Source organism: Heterodontus francisci, chromosome 2 (genome assembly GCF_036365525.1).
Source record: "Heterodontus francisci isolate sHetFra1 chromosome 2, sHetFra1.hap1, whole genome shotgun sequence".
Lineage (NCBI taxonomy): Eukaryota > Metazoa > Chordata > Chondrichthyes > Heterodontiformes > Heterodontidae > Heterodontus > Heterodontus francisci.
In genome coordinates, this window is record NC_090372.1 from 182,947,842 (window position 1) to 182,970,322 (window position 22,481).

At 43.5% G+C, this 22,481-nt stretch overlaps 1 protein-coding gene across 4 annotated transcripts in view; it reads right to left on the minus strand.

Moving 5' to 3' along the window:
- The window catches only part of nrp1a (neuropilin 1a), a 192,953-nt gene that overhangs the window by 38,387 nt on the left and 132,085 nt on the right, over nucleotides 1-22,481 (minus strand). For all 4 annotated transcript variants that reach the window (XM_068014658.1, XM_068014677.1, XM_068014647.1 and 1 more), the window contains 3 exons: nucleotides 15,204-15,348; nucleotides 9,058-9,389; nucleotides 2,895-3,039 (listed from right to left, as the gene is read on the minus strand). In XM_068014658.1, coding sequence (XP_067870759.1) covers nucleotides 2,895-3,039; nucleotides 9,058-9,389; nucleotides 15,204-15,348 — 622 coding nt within the window. The remainder of the gene's footprint in view (nucleotides 1-2,894; nucleotides 3,040-9,057; nucleotides 9,390-15,203; nucleotides 15,349-22,481) is intronic.

Genomic DNA, 22,481 nt, shown 5'->3' on the forward strand with positions numbered 1-22,481 from the left:
TTAATGTTTTCATAATTGCCAGTGTTAATATGCTCATTAAATAGGCCATTGAACTGTGCCTGGATGACAGTCACACTACTTTCCCCAATGGAACATGTTGCAACTAAAACTCTCTAACACTGTCTCACTCGAGTATGTCTCCAAAGAAAAGGATCCTCAAGTGGTTTCGATTACACAATTATTCCAGCAATGCATAGCTCAGTGTACTGAGCAGAGGTACTAAGAACGCACCTCACGTAGGAGTGTGTTCTGATAGCAGATGGAATTTGAAATATGGAATCTATTGGTGAAAAGCTGCAGATTTAACTACAATACTGCTTCTACATTAATAGTGGCTGCACTGGTCTATCAAAATATTCATTGAAAAGATGCAGAGCTCTCAGCTGCTGTGTACCTGACCTACTTTTATTGTTTTATAATAGAATCATACTGCATTTTAGTGAGAGCTGACAGCTGGGCTAACAGTACCTGAGTTCAACTTTTTTTGGCGCAATTAGCACTAGCCATAGATCTAGGGAGTCCCAATTTAACCAATCGACCAATTGAAGTTGGTGGTAAGATTAGCGTTGGGAGTTCAACTCTTAAACATCATGACACATGTGGACTAGTTTAAGCTGGACCAGTAGAATGGCATTGGGTTAACCCAATGTCATCAGGACAGAAGCATTGCCACAAATGCTGCCCCCCATTCCCCCAATCCGCTGAAAAGGAGAGCATCAAAACACATTTGGTATTGTCTCTGCATCATATATCCTAATTTTTAAACATGCTGGTAAATATTTGGGCGCTTGTGGTTGCAAATCGCAGTCTTGCACTGACTTAGCACTTACGTTTCCGTCTGCTCCATTGGGAATATTTTACAATCCTATTTTTACTTAAAATGAATATGCAAAAATCACACAATTTAGTTATGCAGTCCAGTTATATATAATATACCAAGTATTGCAAATGAAGCATTGGCCGGAATTTTATGTTGGGCAGGTGGCCCCGCCCACCGGCCAAAATGTTGGTGACGATTCTGCCTCCGCCAGGCCTGGGGAGCCACACCGGGCTTTTTCGCTCCCCAGGCTCTTAATTGGCCTTGGGCAGGACTTCCACCTCCTTGAGGCAGGACGTCCCGCCTAATTGAGCTGCCGGGCAATCAGCGGACTGGCAACTCTTAGTCTCAGCAGCACCCGAGAGCTGCAGCCACTGCTGGGACTGCACCCAGCCAACGGCAGCAAGGAGGATGCCGGCCCCAGAACCAAGGTAAGATTTTGGGGCCTTGTCGGGGACAATCAGCCTGTTCCTGGAGTGTTGTCCAGTTGGGACGGTTGGGCCATGGTGGGGAGGCCCTCTGTGGGGCACAGGGTGCCCGATCAGGAAGGACCCCACCGCCTGCAAGAAAGCTTGCCAGTCAGAGGGCCGGCAGTTAGGCAGCCTTGGCAGTGCCTCTGAAAGAGGTGGACGCTGCTGAGGCTGCAGGGAAAGGAAGAGGATGTTTCCATGTTGAGACACACTTGAAGGCCAGGTAAGCTTTTTTCTTACTGTGCCAGGGCCAGGCAGGAAGGCAGGCCCCTGCGATTGGAGGGGTGAACTCTCCAGCACGGTGTTGGAGCTGCGGGAGTGGCCATAGCTGCAGGGGAGCCCCTCTGTGGGCCATGGATTGGCCATTAAGGAAGGCTTACCTGGTGGTCTCTCCACACCGCCAGAGCCTGCCCGACACTAGTAAAATGCCACTGGGAGTGGAAAGTGACCATTACTTGGTTTAATTGTGCCTGCCTCCAGTCAGCGGGCGGCCACGAAACTGACATTCCCACCATTGAGAATATCCAGTGGCGGCGGGAAGACGCCGGTCTTCCGTCACCATTTTATGAGGCCACCCGCTTCCCAGCCCATCTCCAGAGGGCTGGTAAAATTCAGTCCATTGTTTCTGCTGATTGGCAAAGTGTAATATGGGGGCATAAAATCAAGATCATTACTCGAAAAATGAAAGGAGTGGTCTATATCTCAGCATCTAATATTGAACCTGGATGAATAGAATACAACATTCTTTTTTTTTTACTCACTAATAGGGAAGAGAAGCAAAGGACATAAGATAAACACTGATATGTTTTGGGTATTTCTATTGTTATCTTTAGAAGCGTAGGCTCAATTAGTCAGGATTGTGTGTCAAAAAAAACTTTCTGTGGTTAAACCCATTGGCATTGTGCAGTCCAGCGGGGTGAGATCACACTCTGCCAATTAGCATATAAATGCTATTTTAATTAAGGTGTCAGCCCATTTATTTTGAACAGATTAACACCTTTATTAAAATAGTTTCCACAGGAATTTCATACAAGTACACTCTCATTTTTGTACATTAATATTGCATAAGTGCAATTTTATCTGATAAGTGAGGTTAACACACAAAGGAGATGGCAGCAGTGATTTGCTTTACTATCAATATGCAAACATATTTTTAGTCAATGTTTGATAAACCTCTGCTTCTGATGCAAATGGGATCTTATTCTAAATTTGTTTCACTGTTGTAAATTATTATAGTATTAAAAAAGACAAAAACGTTATGCGTATGCCAGTCATTGCTTTTCAAATATCCTCTAATCTATTTATAAGGTTTATACTGATGCTCGTACAACAATATTGTAACCATTAAAATAAATCTACTGAAACATATGTCCTCTAGGCAAACCCTCTTATTACCAAAAGAACACCTGCACTGATGAATGATGAAGGCGGATGGCATATCTTCAGCCCTTAATGACACACAAAAAAAGTAAAGATTTAACAGCGAGTGGAACCTTCGATTTCAAGTTTTCATCTTATTTCAATCCTCCAGCTCACCCCCAAGGGCCATTCCTGTTGATGGATACATGATGCAGTGAAGCCATGGTGCATTTTAAAAGTCTTTGTACCTTCAATATCACAGCCCAGCAGCTCCATACGTAGTCCTAATCCAGCTGGTGATGCTCGCTCAGGGTAGATACGAATGTATCTTGTTAACAATGGTTCAAATTTCCGAATTTCTGGTGTATCATAGTTGGTATTTCCTTCAAATGTCTAGACAATATGAAAAAAAAATACTCAGACATTAGTTGAATCCATTAACAGAATTACACAGGCAAAATATGCTCATTTCCGAAACCAAAATATAATGAGCTGCATTATCTGCGTTCCATTTTCATAACTTAGCAGCATTTGTAATTACAATATTGCTCCCAATTTTCAAAATTAGCAGCTTGAATATAACTCTGGAATTATGTACACGAGATGCAGGCACCTGGAATACGTAGTAATTCAGTAAAGTTTATGTAATTCGACATTGGATTTTTCCATTAAGAATCAAACATAAATTGAAAGCTGAGCCTGCATCCTATCACAGACATCCCCCTTTGTTGTTCTTCCCACCCTCCCTTCTTTCACTTGCTGAAAACCTATTACGTTTCTAACTCTTCTCAGTTCTGATGAAAGGTCATCAGTCTGAAACATTAACTCTGTTTCTCTCTCCACAGATGCTGCCTGACCTGCTGAGTGTTTCCAGCATTTTCTGTTTGTAATACAGATTTCCAGTATCCGCAGTATTTTGTTTTTGTCTAATTGAAAACTGGGTATTGCTGAAGATGTGATAGATGTGATTCTGCAATTGGACTACTTTTACTGAATAATTCTCAGTGCGCCCTCATCCCAAGTTGGCCCACATCAGAGAAGACTTCTATGACTCAGCAATGACCACCCACGGCAAAACTGAGAAGCAGAATGCAGACTGGTTTCAATCTCACTTTGAAGAGCTGGAACCTGTCATAGCCGCTAAGCGCATTGCACTGTTGAACTACAAGAAAGCCCCCAGTGAGTTAACATCCGTAGCACTTAAAGTAGCCAGAAGCGCTGCACAAAGAACAGCCAGGTGCTGCGCAAATGACTACTGGCAACACCTATGCAGTCGTATTCAGCTGGCCTCCGACACCAGAAACATCAGAGGAATGTTTAGTTTAGTTTAGAGATACAGCACTGAAACAGGCCCTTCGGCCCACCGAGTCTGTACCGACCATCAACCACCCATTTATACTAATCCTGCACTAATTCCATATTCCTACCACATCCCCATCTGTCGCTATATTTCCCTACCACCTACCTATACTAGGGGCAATTTATAATGGCCAATTAACCTATCAACCTGCAAGTCTTTGGCATGTGGGAGGAAACCGGAGCACCCGGAGGAAACCCACGCAGACACAGGGAGAACTTGCAAACTCCACACAAGCAATACCCAGAATTGAACCCGGGTCGCTGGAGCTTTAAGGCTGCGGTGCGAACCACTGCGCCACTGTGCCGCCCAATGATGGCATTAAGAGAGCTTTTGGGCCTACCATCAAGAAGATCGCCTCCCCTCAAGTCTAAATCAGGGGACACGATCACTGACCAACGCAAGCAAATGGACCGCTGTGTGGAGCACTACCTAGGACTGTACTCCAGGGAAAATGTTGTCACTGAGACCGCCCTCACTGCAGCTAGTCTCTGCCAGTGATGGGTGAGCTGGACGGACAGCCAATAAAATCGGAACTCAGTGATGCCATTGATTCTTTCGCCAGTGGAAGAGCCCCTGCGAAGGACAGCATTACCCCTGAAATAATCAAGAGTGCCACGCCTGCTATACTCTCAGCACTCCATGAACTGCTTTGCCTGTGCTGGGATGAGGGAGCAGTACCACAGGACATGCGCGATGCCAATATCATTACCCTCTATAAGAACAAGAGTGACCACAGTGACTGTAACAACTACCGTGGAATCTCCCTGCTCAGCATAGTGGGGAAAGTTTTTGCCCCAGTCATTTTAAACAGACTCCAGAAGCTGGCCGAGCGTATCTACCCTGAGGCACAGTGTGGCTTCCAAGCAGAGAGATCCACCATTGACATGCTGTTCTCTCTTTGCCATCGACAGGAGAAATGCCGTGAACAACAGATGGCCCTCTACGTTGCTTTCATTGATCTCACCAAAGCCTTTGACCTCGTCAGCAGATGTTGTCTCTTCAGACTACTAGCAAAGATCAGATGTCCACCAAAGCTACTAAGTATCATCACCTCATTCCATGACAATATGAAAGGCACAATTCAGCATAGCGGCGCCTCATCAGACCCCTTTCCTATCCTGAGTGGCGTGAAACAGGGCTGTGTTTTTGCACCTACACTGTTTGGGATCTTCTTCTCCTTGCTGCTCTCACATGCGTTCAAGTCTTCAGAAGAAGGAATTTTCCTCCACACAAGATCAGATGGCAGGTTGTTCAACCTTGCCCGTCTTAGAGTGAAGACCAAAGTACGGAAAGTCCTCATCAGGGAACTCCTCTTTGCTGATGATGCTGCATTAACATCCCACACAGAACAGTGTCTGCAGTGACTCATCAACAGGATTGCGGCTGCCTGCAACGAATTTGGCCTAACCATCAGCCTCAAGAAAATGAACATCATGGGACAGGACGTCAGAAATGCTCCATCCATCAATATTGGTGACCACGCTCTGGAAGTGGTTCAAGAGTTCACCTACCTAGGCTCAACTATCACCAGTAACCTGTCTCTCGATGCAGAAATTAACAAGCGCATGGGAAAGACGTCCACTGCTATGTCCAGACTGGCCAAGAGAGTGTGGGAAAATGGCGCACTGACACGGAACACAAAAGTCCGTGTGTATCAAGCCTGTGTCCTCAGTACCTTGCTCTACTGCAGCGAGGCCTGGACAACGTATGTCAGCCAAGAGCGACGTCTCAATTCATTCCAGCTTCGCTGCCTCCGGAGAATCCTTGGCATCAGGTGGCAGGACCGTATCTCCAACGCAGAAATCCTCGAGGCAGCCAACATCCCCAGCATATACACCCTACTGAGCCAGCAGCGCTTGAGATGGCTTGGCCATGTGAGCCGCATGGAAGATGGCAGGATCCCCAAGGATGCATTGTACAGTGAACTCGTCACTAGTATCAGACCCACCAGCCATCCATGTCTCCGCTTTAAAGACGTCTGCAAACGTGACATGAAATCCTGTGACATTGATCACAAGTCGTGGGAGTCAGTTGCCAGTGATCACCAGAGCTGGTGGACAGCCATAAAGGCAGGGCTAAAGAGTGGCGAGTCAAAGAGACTTAGCTGTTGGCAGGAAAAAAGACAGATGCGCAAGGAGAGAGCCAACTGTGTAACAGTCCCGACAACCAATTTTATCTGCAGCGCCTGTGGAAGAGTCGGTCACTCGAGAATTAGTCTTTCTAGCCACTCTAGGTGCTGCTTCACAAACCACTGACCACCTCCAGGCGCGTACCCATTGTCTCTCGAGACAAGGAGGCCAAAGAAAGAGAGCTAAGAATTATGCTGACAACCAATTTAAGATTGTCAGTAGGGCTCACAGTGCGCATACTGGAAGCTACATATATTAATACACAGGGCCCTGTTCTTTGCAGACAGAAAGAACATGTACATTGAGCCTGTTCAGCTGAACAAAATAAGTGACAGCCATTCACTGGTTCGTTCTTCAGGGCAATGCCTTGACCAATCAGAGTCAAACTGCCTGGTTTACATTTCAAGCAAAGCTTGGCAGTTAACTGTCAGTCACCATAACCTGTTGCATTCACCATGGCAATGCCTCTAGCAATCAGAGTCCACTTGCCAACCAATCAGCACTCTCTTCTCGTACAATATAAATTTGTTGTATCCCTTACATTGTTATTCTTGCGAATTGTCCCAATGAGTGCAAGACGAAAAGCTTTGACAAAATGTCTCTATTTTCAGCAGTACTACCAAATGACCGTTTGAAAACTGAGTACTATTACAGGGTAGTTCTTCTTTGGCCTCCTTATCTCGAGAGACAGTGGATAAGCACCTGGAGGTGGTCAGTGGTTTGTGAAGCAGCACCTGGAGTGGCTGTAAAGGCCAATTCTAGAGTGACAGACTCTTCCACAGGTGCTGCAGAAAAATTTGTTTGTCGGGGCTGTTACACAGTTGGCTCTCCCCTTGTGTCTCTGTCTTTTTTCCTGCCAACTACTAAGTCTCTTCGACTCGCCACATGGCCTTTATGGCCTCCCGCCAGCTCTGGCGAATGCTGGCAACTGACTCCCACGACTTGTGATCAATGTCACAGGATTTCATGTCGCGTTTGCAGACGTCTTTAAAGCGGAGACATGGACGGCCGGTGGGTCTGATACCAGTGGCGAGCTCGCTGTACAATGTGTCTTTGGGGATCCTGCCATCTTCCATGCGGCTCACATGGCCAAGCCATCTCAAGCGCCGCTGACTCATTAATGTGTATAAGCTGGGGATGTTGGCTGCCTCGAGGACTTCTGTGTTGGAGATACGGTCCTGCCACCTGATGCCAAGTATTCTCCGGAGGCAGCGAAGATGGAATGAATTGAGACGTTGCTCTTGGCTGACATACGTTGTCCAGGCCTCACTGCCATAGAGCAAGGTACTGAGGACAGGATAGTATACAGGGTACAGGGTAGAATACATGGTAGTAAGCCATACATTAAATGGTAAATTCTTCCTGCATTATTTCTTAACAATAATTGTAAATCAACAAGTATGGTGCCAAAGATTCCTCTTAGAAATTCAAATCTGAAAAGGTTGCCACCAATTTTCTAGAGGAACACACAAAGTCCCACTGATAAATTGGTATGCTCGACACCTGTTTTACACCCAAAAAATAGACATAATGCATAACAATTTGTACCTCTATTTATGGAAGCTTTGCACAATTTGATAAAGTGTCATAAAAATCCATATCACTGTTGGTAGATATTCACACTGGGTATTTACAATATGGTATAAATTTAGTTTAAACTTGACATTTTATTACATTTGCAGGTGACATTAGGTTATTGGAATGCTTTAGTGAAATTTCTGATTGAAATCTATATACCTGCCCAACAATCATTTTTTGCACAGTTTTCTTTTGTATTATTTTCTGTCTTTCCCTAGCCGTTATCACTACTATGATAAATAATATTGATTATATCATTCCCATTGACAATTACTGGAATGAAGTGCAAGAGTCAAGCTGTGTAACACTGAAAACTGGCCACACATGGGCGGCACAGTGGCGCAGTGGTTAGCACTGCAGCCTCACAGCTCCAGAGACCCGGGTTCGATTCTGGGTACTGCCTGTGCGGAGTTTGCAAGTTCTCCCTGTGTCTGCGTGGGTTTCCTCCGGGTGCTCTGGTTTCCTCCCACATGCCAAAGACTTGCAGGTTGATAGGTTAATTGGCCATTATAAATTACCCCTAGTATAGGTAGGTGGTAGGGAAATATATAGGGACAGGTGGGGATGTGGTAGGAATATGGGATTAGTGTAGGATTTAGTATAAGTGGGTGGTTGATGGTCGGCACACACTCGGTGGGCCGAAGGGCCTGTTTCAGTGCTGTATCTCTAAACTAAACTAAAAAGCAGAAAACTTATAGCATACCTATCAAATAACTCCAGGACCCACTTCACACTGACATCCAAATTAAATGGCATCACATTGCCTAAAATCGGTCTTTACATGAAAGTGTTCAGAAAACCTTTTTCCATTTGCTTATGGAAACGTGATGCAGTAACGCAAATTTTATTGAAATGCACCATTGGACACTATATGCTTCATGTCAGCATGATAAAAAGGCTTTGGAGTGTTCTTGTTTCCCAAACAAAGATTCTCCAGATGCTCTTTCATGAAGAGAATCTTTGCATTCTAATTGATACGGAGTCTTCTGCTTTGCCAGACAAAGAAGCACTTTAAGTGTAATCCACAAAGACAAAATGTTGGCTTTGTGTGATAGCAGTGTTCTGTTGCAGAGAAAATTGAGACTAATATCTTCTGACAGGGAAAGAAAAAACACCATTAATTTTTTTTTAATGTAGACATGTTCCATCATTTATATGTTGGGGGACATGGCAAATGTGACACATGACTCTTGCATAGTGCTGCATATGTGCTTGTTTTTTTTTACTGTAGCACCTGAGATGTTAATTTTAGTGGCAGCATGACGGCATATGCTGAACTCAGTGTCTTACTTCCATTTCAAAAAGAAATAGCCATGCCTAAAGATGTGATCACATTCTACTTGCCTTCGGTTTAGAGCTGCCAGTATTTGTTACCAGCTTCCAGTCTGATCCATTTGTGCTGTACCCAAGCTTGAACTTCCGCATATACACTTTATTGTCTCTCTGCTTCACACCCTGAATGATCAGGCTTCGCACCTCTTTCTCCACTCCCAGGTCTATCTGTATCCATTCGTTATTATAAGGTCGACGGATCGGTTGTAATGCCCAGCCTGCTCGACTGGTGAGAAGCCGAGCATGTTCAGGACCCCAGTAACGATCCATGGAGGATGAAGCTGTGATCTGGTTATCAGAGATGAGTCCAGATACCATTCCTAGCATTCCAGAGCAGGGGTAATCTGCAGGACAAAAGTTAATGGCCATTAGAGAGGAATGAGGGAACATTGTATTATAAAGATATACTTAACTACATACTGAAAAACAATCTATCTGTAGTAGTGTACTGGCATACTAGTTCAATATGAAAAATCATAACAAAAAAAATCAAGTCTTGAATTAAAGCAGGGTGCAGCCCTATTGATAAGTACCTGGATGACACATGCTGCTGTAGAATTTTGTGGCATAGTATTCACACCCATTACTTGAAGGCTAAATATTAAAGATTAAGCTTTGTCTTCAAATGTGATAATGCAATAGTGGGTCAGAATAAGTCACAGCAAGTATGTCGTGCCATTTTGATTTCAAGGCATCTCATCCAAAATCTTTTGACTGAGATAACTGAGAGATGAGCACCTCGGCTGCTGCTGTTACCAGACCCCGTGCTATTTGCTGCTTTTCTTTTCATACATTAACTGGTTCACAGCACGTTTCATTAGTTCTGACGGTGGTTGCGGTGCTCTTTATTAACTTTTGAGTATGGCCCTTTTCCATGTCAACACTTCATTATGAGAAGGGTTACCTTCATATATGGAGCTGTTTAAATGAGTAAATGTCTTGGACCTTTGCAATATACATCTTAGTTTATTATGAGCCAATTATATTTAAGCTTTTAAGTGTGTATGTATATATAGAAGTATATCACAAATTCACATTATATTATGAACTGTTGTACAGATTGACTGTGGTCACAAATAGGCTGTAATAAGGATGGGATTATTGATAGCATGTCAGAAGGAACAATGTAAAAATGGGCTTTACATTTCACTGTATTTGTTGCATGCATCAGAATTGGCTTTGATGGGGCCCTATCTGAGCTGCTTGTCACAATCGTCACATCAGTGGAGATTATCTAACAAGGGAGAAGTGATGTAATTCATACTGGACTAAGAAAAAACTTATGATTCTGATTGCCTAGTTAGCAGTCATAGATCCCTGAATTGAAGAATAATTTAGAAAATCGCACACAAAGTAAATCCAAGGCAAGAGTGGAAGGAACCTGGTAGAAAGGCTAGAGACTTCTTAGAACACTCCAATGTGTTAGTTGACTTCCATTCATTAAGACTTGAAAAATTCACCATGAAAGCATTTAAAATCACGCTGGTCATTCTGGGAAACAGCAGCTAATACTCATGCAGCTGGTATCAACCCACTATCCAGATGGACAGAATCATGGGATGCAAACAGCATAAAGAAACATCATTGACCCAATAGCCGAGGTTCAACCTTCCTCAAAGGAAGTGGACAGTGCTCAACCGAATCCAAAGAGGGCATGAACGATGTGGCCACCTGCTCCACAAGTAGAAGATGAGGGACGACCTGGATTGCGATTGTCGCCATGGGTCCCAGACTATAAAGCACATCACATCAACCCGCCCACTAAAATCTGTTGCGGAGGCACCTCATTTCTCCACTCAGTATCTCAGGAGGCCATCGAATGAATAGCCAAATTATACATCCCATTATAAGCTTTTCCCATTATATGAAAGTAATAACAGTATAAGTGGTACTTGTACATTAAAGATCATTGTAACATTTGTTTCTGTCTCTGTATCCTCTTCATTGCTGGTAGGGGCCAATTCCAACATCAGTCAAACACTTTTTTAAATTCATTCATGGGATGCGGGCATCGCTGGCTAGGCTAGCATTTATTGCCCATCCCTAATTGCCCTTGAGAAGGTGGTGGTGAGCTGCCTTCTTGAACCGCTGCAGTCCATGTGAGATAGGTACACCCACAGTGCTGTTAGGAAGGGAGTTCCAGGGTCTTGCCCCAGCGACAGTGAAGGAACAGCGATATAGTTCAAAGTCAGGATGGTGTGTGACTTGGAGGGGAACAAAGAACAAAGAATAAACAACAGTACAGCACAGGAACAGGCCATTTGGTCCTCCAAGCCTGCGTTGATCATGATGCCTGTCTAAACTAAAACCTTCTGCACTTCCGGGGTCCATATCCCTCTATTCCCATCCTATTCATGTATTTGTCAAGATGCCTCTTAAACGTCGCTATCGTACCTGCTTCCACTACCTCCCCCGGCAGCAAATTCCAGGCACTCACCACCCTTTGTGTAAAAAATTTGCCTCGCACATCCCCTCTAAACTTTGCCCCTCGCACCTTAAACCTGTGTCCCCTAGTAACTGACTCTTTCACCCTGGGAAAAAGCTTCTGACTATCCACTCTGTCATAACTTTGTAAACCTCTATCAGGTTGCCCCTCAACCTCCGTCGTTTCAGTGAAAACAATTTGAGTTTATCCAACCTCTCCTCATAGTTAATACCCTCCAGACCAGGCAACATCCTGTTAAACCTCTTCTGTACCCTCTCCAAAGCCTCCACATCCTTCTGGTAGTGTGGTGACCAGAATTGTATGCAGTATACCCTCAAACAACCGCCCCCAATCTAAATTCTTCAGTTCCTGCCTAATATTGTTTTAATTAGCTTTCCCCCAATTTAGCACCTTCACCTGAGGACTACTCTTATCCTTATCCACTAATACCTCAAAACCTACGGAATTATGGTCACTGTTCCCGAAATGCTCTGCTAGTGAAACTTCGACCACCTGGCCGGGCTCATTTCCCAATACCAGGTCCAGTACGACCCCTTCCCGAGTTGGACTATCTACATATTGTTTCAAGAAGCCCTCCTGGATGCTCCTCACAAATTCTGCCCCATCCAAGCCCCTAGCACTAAGTGAGTCCCAGTCAATATAGGGGAAGTTAAATTCACCCACCACAACAACCCTGTTGCTTTTACATCTTTCCAAAATCTGTCTACATATCTGCTCCTCTATCTCCCGCTGGCTGTTGGCAGGCCTGTAGTAAACCCCCAACACTGTGACTGCACCCTTCCTATTCCTAAGCTCTACCCATATTGCCTCACTGCATGAGCCCTCCGAGGTGTCCTCCCGCAGTACAGCTGTGATATTCTCCTTAACCAGTAATGCAACTCCCCCACCCCTTTTACATCTTCCTCTATCCCACCTGAAGCATCTAAATCCTGGAACGTTTATCTGCCAATCCTGTCCTTCCCTCAACCAAGTCTCTGTAATAGCAACAACATCATAGTTCCAAGTACTAATCCAAGCTCTAAATTCATCTGCCTTACCTGTTATACGTCTCGCATTGAAACAAATGCTGTTCAGACCACCAGTCCCGCTGTGCTCAGCAACATCTCCCTGCCTGCTCTTCCTCTCAGTCTTACTGGCCTTATTCACTAGTTCCCCCTCAGTTATTTCACCTGCTGACCTACTGCTCTGGTTCCCACCCCCCTGCCACACTAGTTTAAACCCTCCTGAGTGACGCTAGCAAACCTCGCAGCCAGGATATTTGTGCCCCTCTAGTTTAGAAGCAACCCATCCTTCTTGTACAGGTCCCACCTATCCCAGAAGAGATCCCAATGATCCAGATATCTGAAACCCCCTCTCCTACACCAGCTGTTCAGCCACGTGTTTAGCTGCACTATCTTCCTATTTCTAGCCTCACTGGCATGTGGCACAGGGAGTAATCTCGAGATTACAACCTTAGAGGTCCTGTTTTTTTAAACTTACTACCTAACTCCCTGAATTCCCCCTGCAAGACCTCGTCACTCTTCCTGCCTATGTCATTCGTACCAATGTGTACCACAACCTCTGGCTGTTCACCCTCCCCCTTGCAGGTGGTGGTGTTCCCATGCATTTACTGCCCTTGTCCTTCTAGTTGGTCGAGGTCGCGGGTTTGGAAGGTGCTGTCTTAGGAGCCTTGGTGTGTTGCTGCAGTGCATCTTGTAGATGGTACACACTGCTGCCACTGTGCGTTAGTGGTGGAGGGAGTGAATGTTTGTGGATGGGGTGCCGATCAAGCAGGCCGCTTTGTCCTGGATGGTGTTGAGCTCCTTGAGTGTTGTTGGAGCTGCACACATCCAGGCAAGTGGAGAGTATTCCATCACACTCCTGACATGTGCTTGTAGATTGTGGACAGGCACTGGGGAGTCAGGAAGTGAGTTACCCGCCGTAGGATTCCTACCCTCTGACCTGCTCTTGTAGCCACGGTATTTATATGGCTACTCCAGTTCAGTTTCTGGCCAATGGTAGCCCCTAGGATGTTGATCGTGGGGGATTCAGCGATAGTAATGCCATTGAATGTCAAGGGGAGATGGTTAGATTCTCTTGTTGGAGATGGTCATTGCCTGTGTGGCGCAAATGTCACTTGCCTGTGGTCAGTCTATTTTCAGGACAGATTTTCTCCACAGGTCGTCCAGCAACATGGCTTCTGAATAAAAGCCATTACAAAAATTCTGCAGGTAATTAATTGTATATACACATTGTCTGATGTACATGGTTCAAAAAAAACCCCCTCCATTGTAGGGGGTCCAATGACAGTTGTCAGTTCCATAACGCAATGGCTAATTCTCAAGATCCAAACATGTCTGTTTTCTCCATCAGCCATCCTTTGCGCACCTGATTGAGATGTCCAATTTGTGCCTGATTACAGGTAGTTTTAGTCTGCGAACCCACATCCACAAGGAACTGATTTGAGATGGCCCAGACCCCAAGGAAGCCGACCATCCATATTTCATACGGAACAACCAGTGTTGCCCGCAACCTCACCTCTGTTGTGGAAAGTCATGACAGTTCTCCTGCTTGAACTCATATGACTGAGGAACGAGAGAACCCCTGCGGAAATTTATTCCCCCCCACCCAGTATTTCGCTGCTTCGGGTGAGTCAACCCAGAATATCAAAAGCTTTTTCATGTGCATGTGCAAAACTCCACATGATTGTGTACATTTAGTGATCTCAGGCTTATATTGAGAATTCTTTTTGACTTACAATTTCTTTTTTGAATTGTCAGATTTCTTTTAAGATTGTGTCAGCTTTTTTTGAAACGGTCAGATTTTGCTATGTTGGCATGTATAAGACACATAGCACATTTACAGCTGGCAGATGGGGGAGATTTTTACCCATCAGACTAGGCTGGATTCAAGCCTGGAACCTAAGGTAGAAAGAGGTTGCATTTATAGAGCATTTTTAACAACCATAGGATTACCCAAAATGATTTGCAGCCAATGAAGAATTTTTGGTGTATAGTCATTGTTGTAACATAGGGAAACATGGCACCCAATTTATGCACAGCAAGGTTCCACAAACAGCAATGAGTGTTAAATGTTAACCAGGACACTGGGAGAACTCTTTCCAAGAGGCTCCAGATAACCCTATAGGCAATGCTGTAACAAGTAGCTGTTCTTAGCTGGACCAGCAGTGGGAAGCTTACCAGTGCGCTGTGTGGCAAGCTGTGCATTTTTAAAAAATAAAAACAGAAAATGCTGGAAATACTCAGCAGGTCTGGCAGCATCTGCAGAGCGAGAATCAGAGTTATTGTTTCAGGCCCGTGACCTTTCATCCGAATTGGGAGAACGGATTCATTCTTGGATGCATTCTTTTAGCTTGTTATACTCTAGCAGTGCCTTGTGTGTACTTGGAAGCTTCTTAAACTCTGCCAACCTGTACCTAAACTTTGTGGATGAGATAAGTGGGATACGCCGGAATGGGATGAGTGGGGAGAAAGTGTGAACTCTGTCTTGAGCAAACTGAAATTTTACAATTGTAGATTTCTCAGTAGCTTGTTTCAGGGACTTTAAAACATGCTGAACATTTTCCCCCTTTAGCAGATATTCAACTGACCAAAAAAGAAGTTACAGAAAAGATAGTTGCAGAAAACAGTTAACTCTTTGTAAGTAGAGCCTATGGTTTATCTGAGAATAAGCTATTTTTAATAGTTAGCTTTCTCTCGAGTTGATTCTTTACCTGTGATCTTGCATCCAAAAAGTTCGAACCGAAGCGCAACACCGTTCTCCCATGTCTGTGGTCTTATGCGAACATATCGTGTCAGGATTGTCTGAGGAAACTCCCTTATAACGATATCATTGGGATTGCTGTTACCTTGAAATATCTGCAAACATGAAGGACAAAATCACAAGAGTACACATAAGACAAGTTACTTATTCTTCGAATTTGCTTTGCTCTGCTCCACAATAACTCATGTCAAGGTATGGTTCTGAGGGCACTGGCACTGCTTTGAGCACCGGCAACCTTCTGGGTTAAGGCATCTGACTGTGGAACAACATTTCAGCCAAACCTGTGCCCCAGTAGGAATCACTCGATTGTAATCAGGAGCAGGAATCATAGCTGTCTTTGCTCCTCACTAAACCAAAACATGAAGGCCAAATTACAATGTCCATAACATTGACCTTGGCTAACATCAGATAACTCACCACAAAGCAAGGTTGGAATCTGGGACTATTTTGGTCTGTAGAGCTCAGTACCACACAATGCGATGCATTTACCCACACATGGTATTTTTAATTGAAGGCACTTAGCAGAAAGTAAGTTATTTAATTGGTCATGGTTAAAAAAAACACATTGGTAATTATTACCTTATTCTAGAGGAGGTAAAATGGATAATATTACGGTTAGAGAATGGAGGACGGGAATGGTTGATTGAGTAAAAGGTAAGTTCCAGACTTTATTGGGCCCTATTACTTTTTTATGTTGAATTAAGTGATCTTGAGTTAAGTGGGTAGGCTACAGTTGCCCTCCTTTCCAGGCTACAAAGGGGAAATTCACCTAGAATTTTCACTCCTGACTGCTGTCCTGTGATCCATGCCAAAGAGTATGTATATCTGGATGTTGGATGAGAGCAGAATCGGGCTAGGCTGAGACGTCTCACGTCATCAGTAGCCCATCGACACAGTGGGGTAGAAAACCGAGAGGAGTATAAAAAGTATAGGGGTGAAATCCAAAAGGAAATTAGGAAAACAAAGAGAAGACGTGAAAAAATATTGGCAAAAAAAATCCAAGATTTTTTTGAGCAAGAAGATAACTAAAGAAAGAATAGGGCCTGCTAGGGACCATAAGGGTGTGTGGAGGCAGAGGATGTTGGTATGGTTCTTAATGAATATTTTGCATCTGTTTTCATTAAAGAAAGGGACGATACAGATATTGCAATTAGGGAGGAGGAGTGTGAAATATTAGATGAAATTAACATAGTGAGAGAGGATGTATTAAGGGGTTCAACATCTTTGAAAGTAGATAAATCCCCAGGCCTGAACAAAATATATCCTCGGCTGTTAAGGGAAGCAAGAGAAGAAATAGCGGAGGCTTTGACCACCATTTTCCAAACCTCTGTGGCTACAGGTGTGGTGCCAGAGGACAGGAGGACTGCTAACATTGTACCATTGTTTACAAAGGAAGAAAGGGATAGACCGAGTAATTATAGGCCAGTCGGCCTAACCTTGGTGGTGGGATAATTATTGGAAAATATTCTGAGGTACAGGATAAATCTTTATTTAGAAAGACATGGAGTAATCAAAGACAATCAGCATGGATTTGTTAATGGAAGGCTGTGTTTGACTGACGTGATTGAATTTTTTGAGGAGGTAACAAGAAGGGTCGATGAGGGTAGTGCATTTGATGCAGTTTATATGGATTTTAGCAAGGCTTTTGACAAGGTCCCACATGGCAGACTGGTCACGAAAGTAAAAGCCCCTGGAAGCAAGGCAAAATGGCAAGTTGCATCCAAAATTGGCTCAGAGGCAGGACGCAAAGGGTAATGGTTGACAGATGTTTTTGTGACTGGAAGGCTGTTTCCAGTGGGGTTCTGCTGGGCTTAGTACATAAGAACAAGGAGGAGTAGGCAATTCAGCCCCTCGCGCCTGCTCCGCCATTCAATACAATCATGGCTGATCTCATCTCGGCCTCAACTCCACTTTCCTGCCCATTTTCCATAACTCTTCAACCTTTTACTAATTAAAAATCTGTCTATCTCCTCCTTAAATTTACTCAATGTTCCAGCATCCACCGCACTCTGGGGTAGTGAATTCCACAGACTCACGACCCTTTGGGAGAAGTAATTTCTTCTCATCTCTGTTCTAAATCTGCTACCCCATATCGTAAAACTATGTTCTAGATTGCCCCACCAGAGGAAATATCCTCTCTACATCAACTTTGTCAATCCCCTTAATCATCTTATATACCTCAATTAGATCTCCTCTCATTCTTCTAAACTCTGGAGAGTAAAGGCCTAAACTGCTCAATCTTTCTTAATAAGACAAACTCCTCATCTCTGGAATCAATCTAGTGAACCTCCTCTGAACTGCCTCCAATGCAACAACATCCCTCCTCATGTAAGGGGACCAAAACTGTATGCAATACTCCAGGTGCGGTCACACTAATGCCTTGTACAGTTGCAGCAACACTTCCCTACTTTTATACTCTATTCCTTTAGCAATAAATGCCAAAATTCCATTTGCTTTCCTTATTACCTGCTGCACCTGCATACTAGTTTTCTGCGATGCATGCACGAGGACACCCAGATCCCTCTGCACCAAAGCACTCTGAAGTTTCTCTCCATTTAGATAATAATTTGCCTTTCTATTCTTCCGACCAATTTGGATAACCTCACACTTATCCACGTTAAACTCCATCTGCCAAATTTTGGCCCATTCTCCTAATCTATCCAAATCCATTTGCAAATTTCTTATTTCTTTATTGCAATTTACTATCCCACCTATTTTAGTGTCATCTGCAAATTTGGCTATAGTACCTTCTATCCCTGCATCCAAGTCATTAATATAGATTGTAAATAGTTGGGGCCCGAGGACCGAACCCTGTGGCACCCCACTAGTTACATCTTGCCAACCAGAAAAGGACCCATTTAACCCGACTCTCTGTTTTCTGTTGGTTAGCCAATCCTCTATCCAAGCTAATACATTGCCCCTAACCCCATGTGATCTTACCTTGTGTATTAACCTTTTGTGCGGCACCTTATCAAATGCCTTCTGGAAGTCCAGATATAATACATCTACAGGATCCCCATTATCCACTTTACTTGTTACATCTTCGAAGAACTGTAGCAAATTAGTCAAACACGATTTACCCTTCATAAAACTATGCTGACTCTGATGGATTGCATTTTGACTTTCTAAATGTCCTGTTATTACTTCCTTAATAATGGATTCTGACAATTTCCCAACAACAGATGTTAAACTAACTGGTCTATAGTTTCCTACTTTCTGCTTCCCTCCCTTTTTTGAATAAGAGCGTTACATTAGCATTTTTCCAATCCACTGGAACCTTTCCCACATCCAGGGAATTTTGGAATATTATAACCAATGGATCCACTATATCCACTGCCACTTCCTTTAAGACCCTAGGATGTAGGCCATCAGGCTCTGGGGACTTGTCTGCCTTCAATCCCAATAGTTTTCAGAGTACTTTTTCCCCTAGTGATGATGATTGTTCTAAGTTCCTCCCTTTCTCGAACCTCTGCATTACCTGTTACTAGTGGGATGGTACTAGTGTCCTCCACTGTAAAAATTGAGGCAAAATACTGATTTAACGTCTCTTCCATTTCTGTGTTCCTCACTATTAACTCCCCAGTCTCATCCTCCAAGGGACCAACATTCGCTTTAGCTACTCTCTTCCCTTTTATATACTTATAGAAGCTTTTGCTATCTGTTTTTATATTTTGTGCTAGTTTTCTTTCATAATTTACCTTTGCTCTTTTTATTACTTTTTTAGTACTAGGTCCCTTGCTTTTTGTGGTATATATCAATGATTTGATTTGAATATAGGGGTATGATTAAGAAGTTTGCAGATGATACAAAAATTGGCCTTGTGGTTGAAAATGAAGAAGAAAGCTGTAGACTGCAGGAAGATATCAATGGACTAGTCAGGTGGGCAGAACAATGGCAAATGGAGTTCAATCCATAGAAGTGTGAGGTAATGCATTTGGGGAAGGCTAACAAGGCAAGGGAATACACAATAAATATTAGAATACTGAGAAATATAGAGCAACAGAGGGACCTTGGAGTGCATGTTCACAGATCCCTGAAGGTGGCTGGACAGGTAGATAAGGTGATCAAGAAGGCATACGGGATACTTGCCTTTATTATTTATTTATTTAGAGATACAGCACTGAAACAGGCCCTTCAGCCCACCGAGTCTGTGCCAACCATTAACCACCTATTTATACTAATCCTACACTAATCCCATATTCCTACCACATCCCCACCTTCCCTATATTCCCCTACCACCTACCTATACTAGGGGCAATTTATAATGGCGAATTTACCTATCAACCTGCAAGTCTTTGGCATGTGGGAGGAAACCGGAGCACCCGGCAAAAACCCATGCGGTCACAGGGAGAACTTGCAGAACCCAGAATTGAACTCGGGTTGCTGGAGCTGTGAGGCTGCGGTACTAACCACTGCGCCACTGTGCCGCCCTTGAATATTAGTTGAGGCATCAAATATAAGAGCTGGGAAGTTATGTTGGAAATGTATAAAACACTAGTTAGGCCACAGCTGCAGTAGTGTGTGCAGTTCTGGTCACCTCACTAAAGGAAAGATGCGATTGCGCTAGAGAGGGTACAGATGAAATTTACGAGGATGTTGCGTGGCCTGGAGAATTTTAGTTATGAGGAAAGATTGGATAGGCTAGGGTTGTTTTCTTTAGAACAGAGGAGGCTGATGGGGAGACTTAATTGAAGTGTATAAAATTATGAGGGGTCTAGATAGAGTGGATAGCCCTATTCCAGGGGGCATAGATTTAGGGTAAGAGGTAGGAGGTTTAAAGGGGATTCAAGGGGAAATGTTTTCACCCAGAGGGTAGTGGGGATCTGGAACTCACTGCCTGAAAGGGCGCTAGAGGCAGAAACCCTCATAACATTTAACAAGACTTGGATATGCACTTGAATTTCCGTGCTCTACAAGACATTGGACAAAGAGCCTGAAAGTGGCATTCGGCTGGATGGCTACTTTTTGGCTGGCACGGACACAATGGGCTGAATGGCCTCCTTCCATGCTGTAAATTTCTATGATCCTATAATACTAAATATTGCTGTCTATTCTATGAGGTCTTGTGGTAGTGGTAGACACTCCCACTGCTGTTCAAACCAGGCCTAAGAAGAATGCCCTTCAATGCACCAAACAACTCTCCGCTAATCTCAACCTTTCACTCCAAATGTATCTCAGTTGAAAGTGCAATTTTGTATTGTCAACTGAGAACTATTGAAGTCTACCCTGAGGCGAACAGATTTTATTTTGTTTGAGATATTTAACAGTCAGCAGTAAGAAATCAGATCTTTATCCGTCACCACTAAAACTTAATTTGAATTTTCGTCTCTAGAGGAGAGAACGGTGTTTCGGACTAAAATAGTTTCTTTGTACAATCAGCACTGAGGATTCTCAACATTTTCCATGCCTTTAGTGTGTTGTTGAAGTGTGATTACTTCAGGATATATTGTCCACTATCTTGAAACTTTATCAGCTGTGGTGGAACTCAAATGCCAGGCTGGATAAAGATCTCGATTTATACTTAATTGTGTTCCTGTAGAGACATGTAAGAAACTCCAGCCAGTCAACAGTTTACTTTTACTTCTCTGTACAGCTGTTAATGATGCTGAAGTAACGACGTGCAGCGCTAATTCAATAAAATGGCATTTGTCACGTCAGCAGTATGCAAGCCTTTTTTATTATAAGTTAGACCCACTAATCATTTGCCTTTTCTTGAGAAGGAAACACTCCAATGGATGAAATAGTGAAAAGTAACTATAATATTGAAATAGGTCATTTGAAATGACGTTTGAATCGATCATTTGTTTTGAGTCATGGTTGATAGGAGGATGGTGGAGGAGTGGTGGGGTTGGAGCTTGCTTTAGAATATGAATAAAGCTTACAGAGAAATCTTTACAACCAGTTTTTACCAATTTTCACCAATAAATTCCCAGATTCCACTGGTTTGGCAGATCCACAAAAACAATTTCTGCCCATTTCTCACCTTCAGAAACCATGTTTTCCCTGCTCCTAGCGGAACCTGAGGTAAGCGCACATCACGCACATTGCGTGATCACACACACACAACACGCCAGCATTATTTTGGACCTAATTTTCAATAGAAATTTTTGTATAGGAAACAGTTTGTGTTATATGATGATAATACTCATAATGTAACAAGAGGAAGAAAAATTAAAATTGATCTTCCTATTCCCAAGCAACCTCAAAAAGACTGAACATTGAAGAAATAGCAAAAGAATTAGTAAATGAGTAACCCAGGGGAGTACATTGTTCTGATGCCAACCACAGACCAGTGGAATTACGACTGTATCCAACTCCTGTGACTTTGCTCCTCAATGAATATGGAATAACAGAATTATAGCAAGTTTCAATTATTGGGCTAGGGTAGCATAGTGGTTAATTTACAGAGGCCTGGAATTTGATTTCAAATCCCAATATGGCAGCTATAGAATGTGAATTCAATTTAAAAGGTAATCTGGAAATAAAAATCTGACATCAGTCATAGTGATCATAAACCTGTTAAATTATTGTAAAAACCCAGCTAATGTCCTTTTAGGGACTTGAATCTGCCATCTGCCACTTATCTGTTCTGGCCGACATTTGATTTCAGTCCCACGTCAACATGAACAAAGAACAAAGAACAGTACAGCACAGGAACAGGCCATTCAGCCCTCCAAGCCTGCGCCGATCTTGATGCCTGTCTAAACTAAAACCTTCTGCACTTCCGGGGTCCATATCCCTCTATTCCCATCCTATTCATGTATTTGTCAAGATGCCTCTTAAACGTAATTATCGTACCTGCTTCCACCATCTCCCCCGGCAGCAAGTTCCAGGCACTCACCACCCTCTGTGTAAAGAACTTGCCTCGCACATCCCCTCTAAACTTTGCCCCTCTCACCTTAAACCTATGTCCCCTCGTAACTGACTCTTCCGTCCTGGGAAAAAGCTTCTGACTATCCACTCTGTCCATGCCGCTCATAACTTTGTAAACCTCTATCATGTTGCCCCTCCACCTCCGTCGTTCTAGTGAAAACAATCCGAGTTTATCCAACTTCTCCTCATAGCTAATGCCCTCCAGACCAGGCAACATCCTGGTAAACCTCTTCTGTATCCTTTCCAAAGCCTCCACATCCTTCTGGTAGTGTGGCGACCAGAATTGCACACAATATTCTAAGTGTGGCCTGACTAAAGTACTGTACAGCTGCAGCATGACTTGCCAATTTTTATA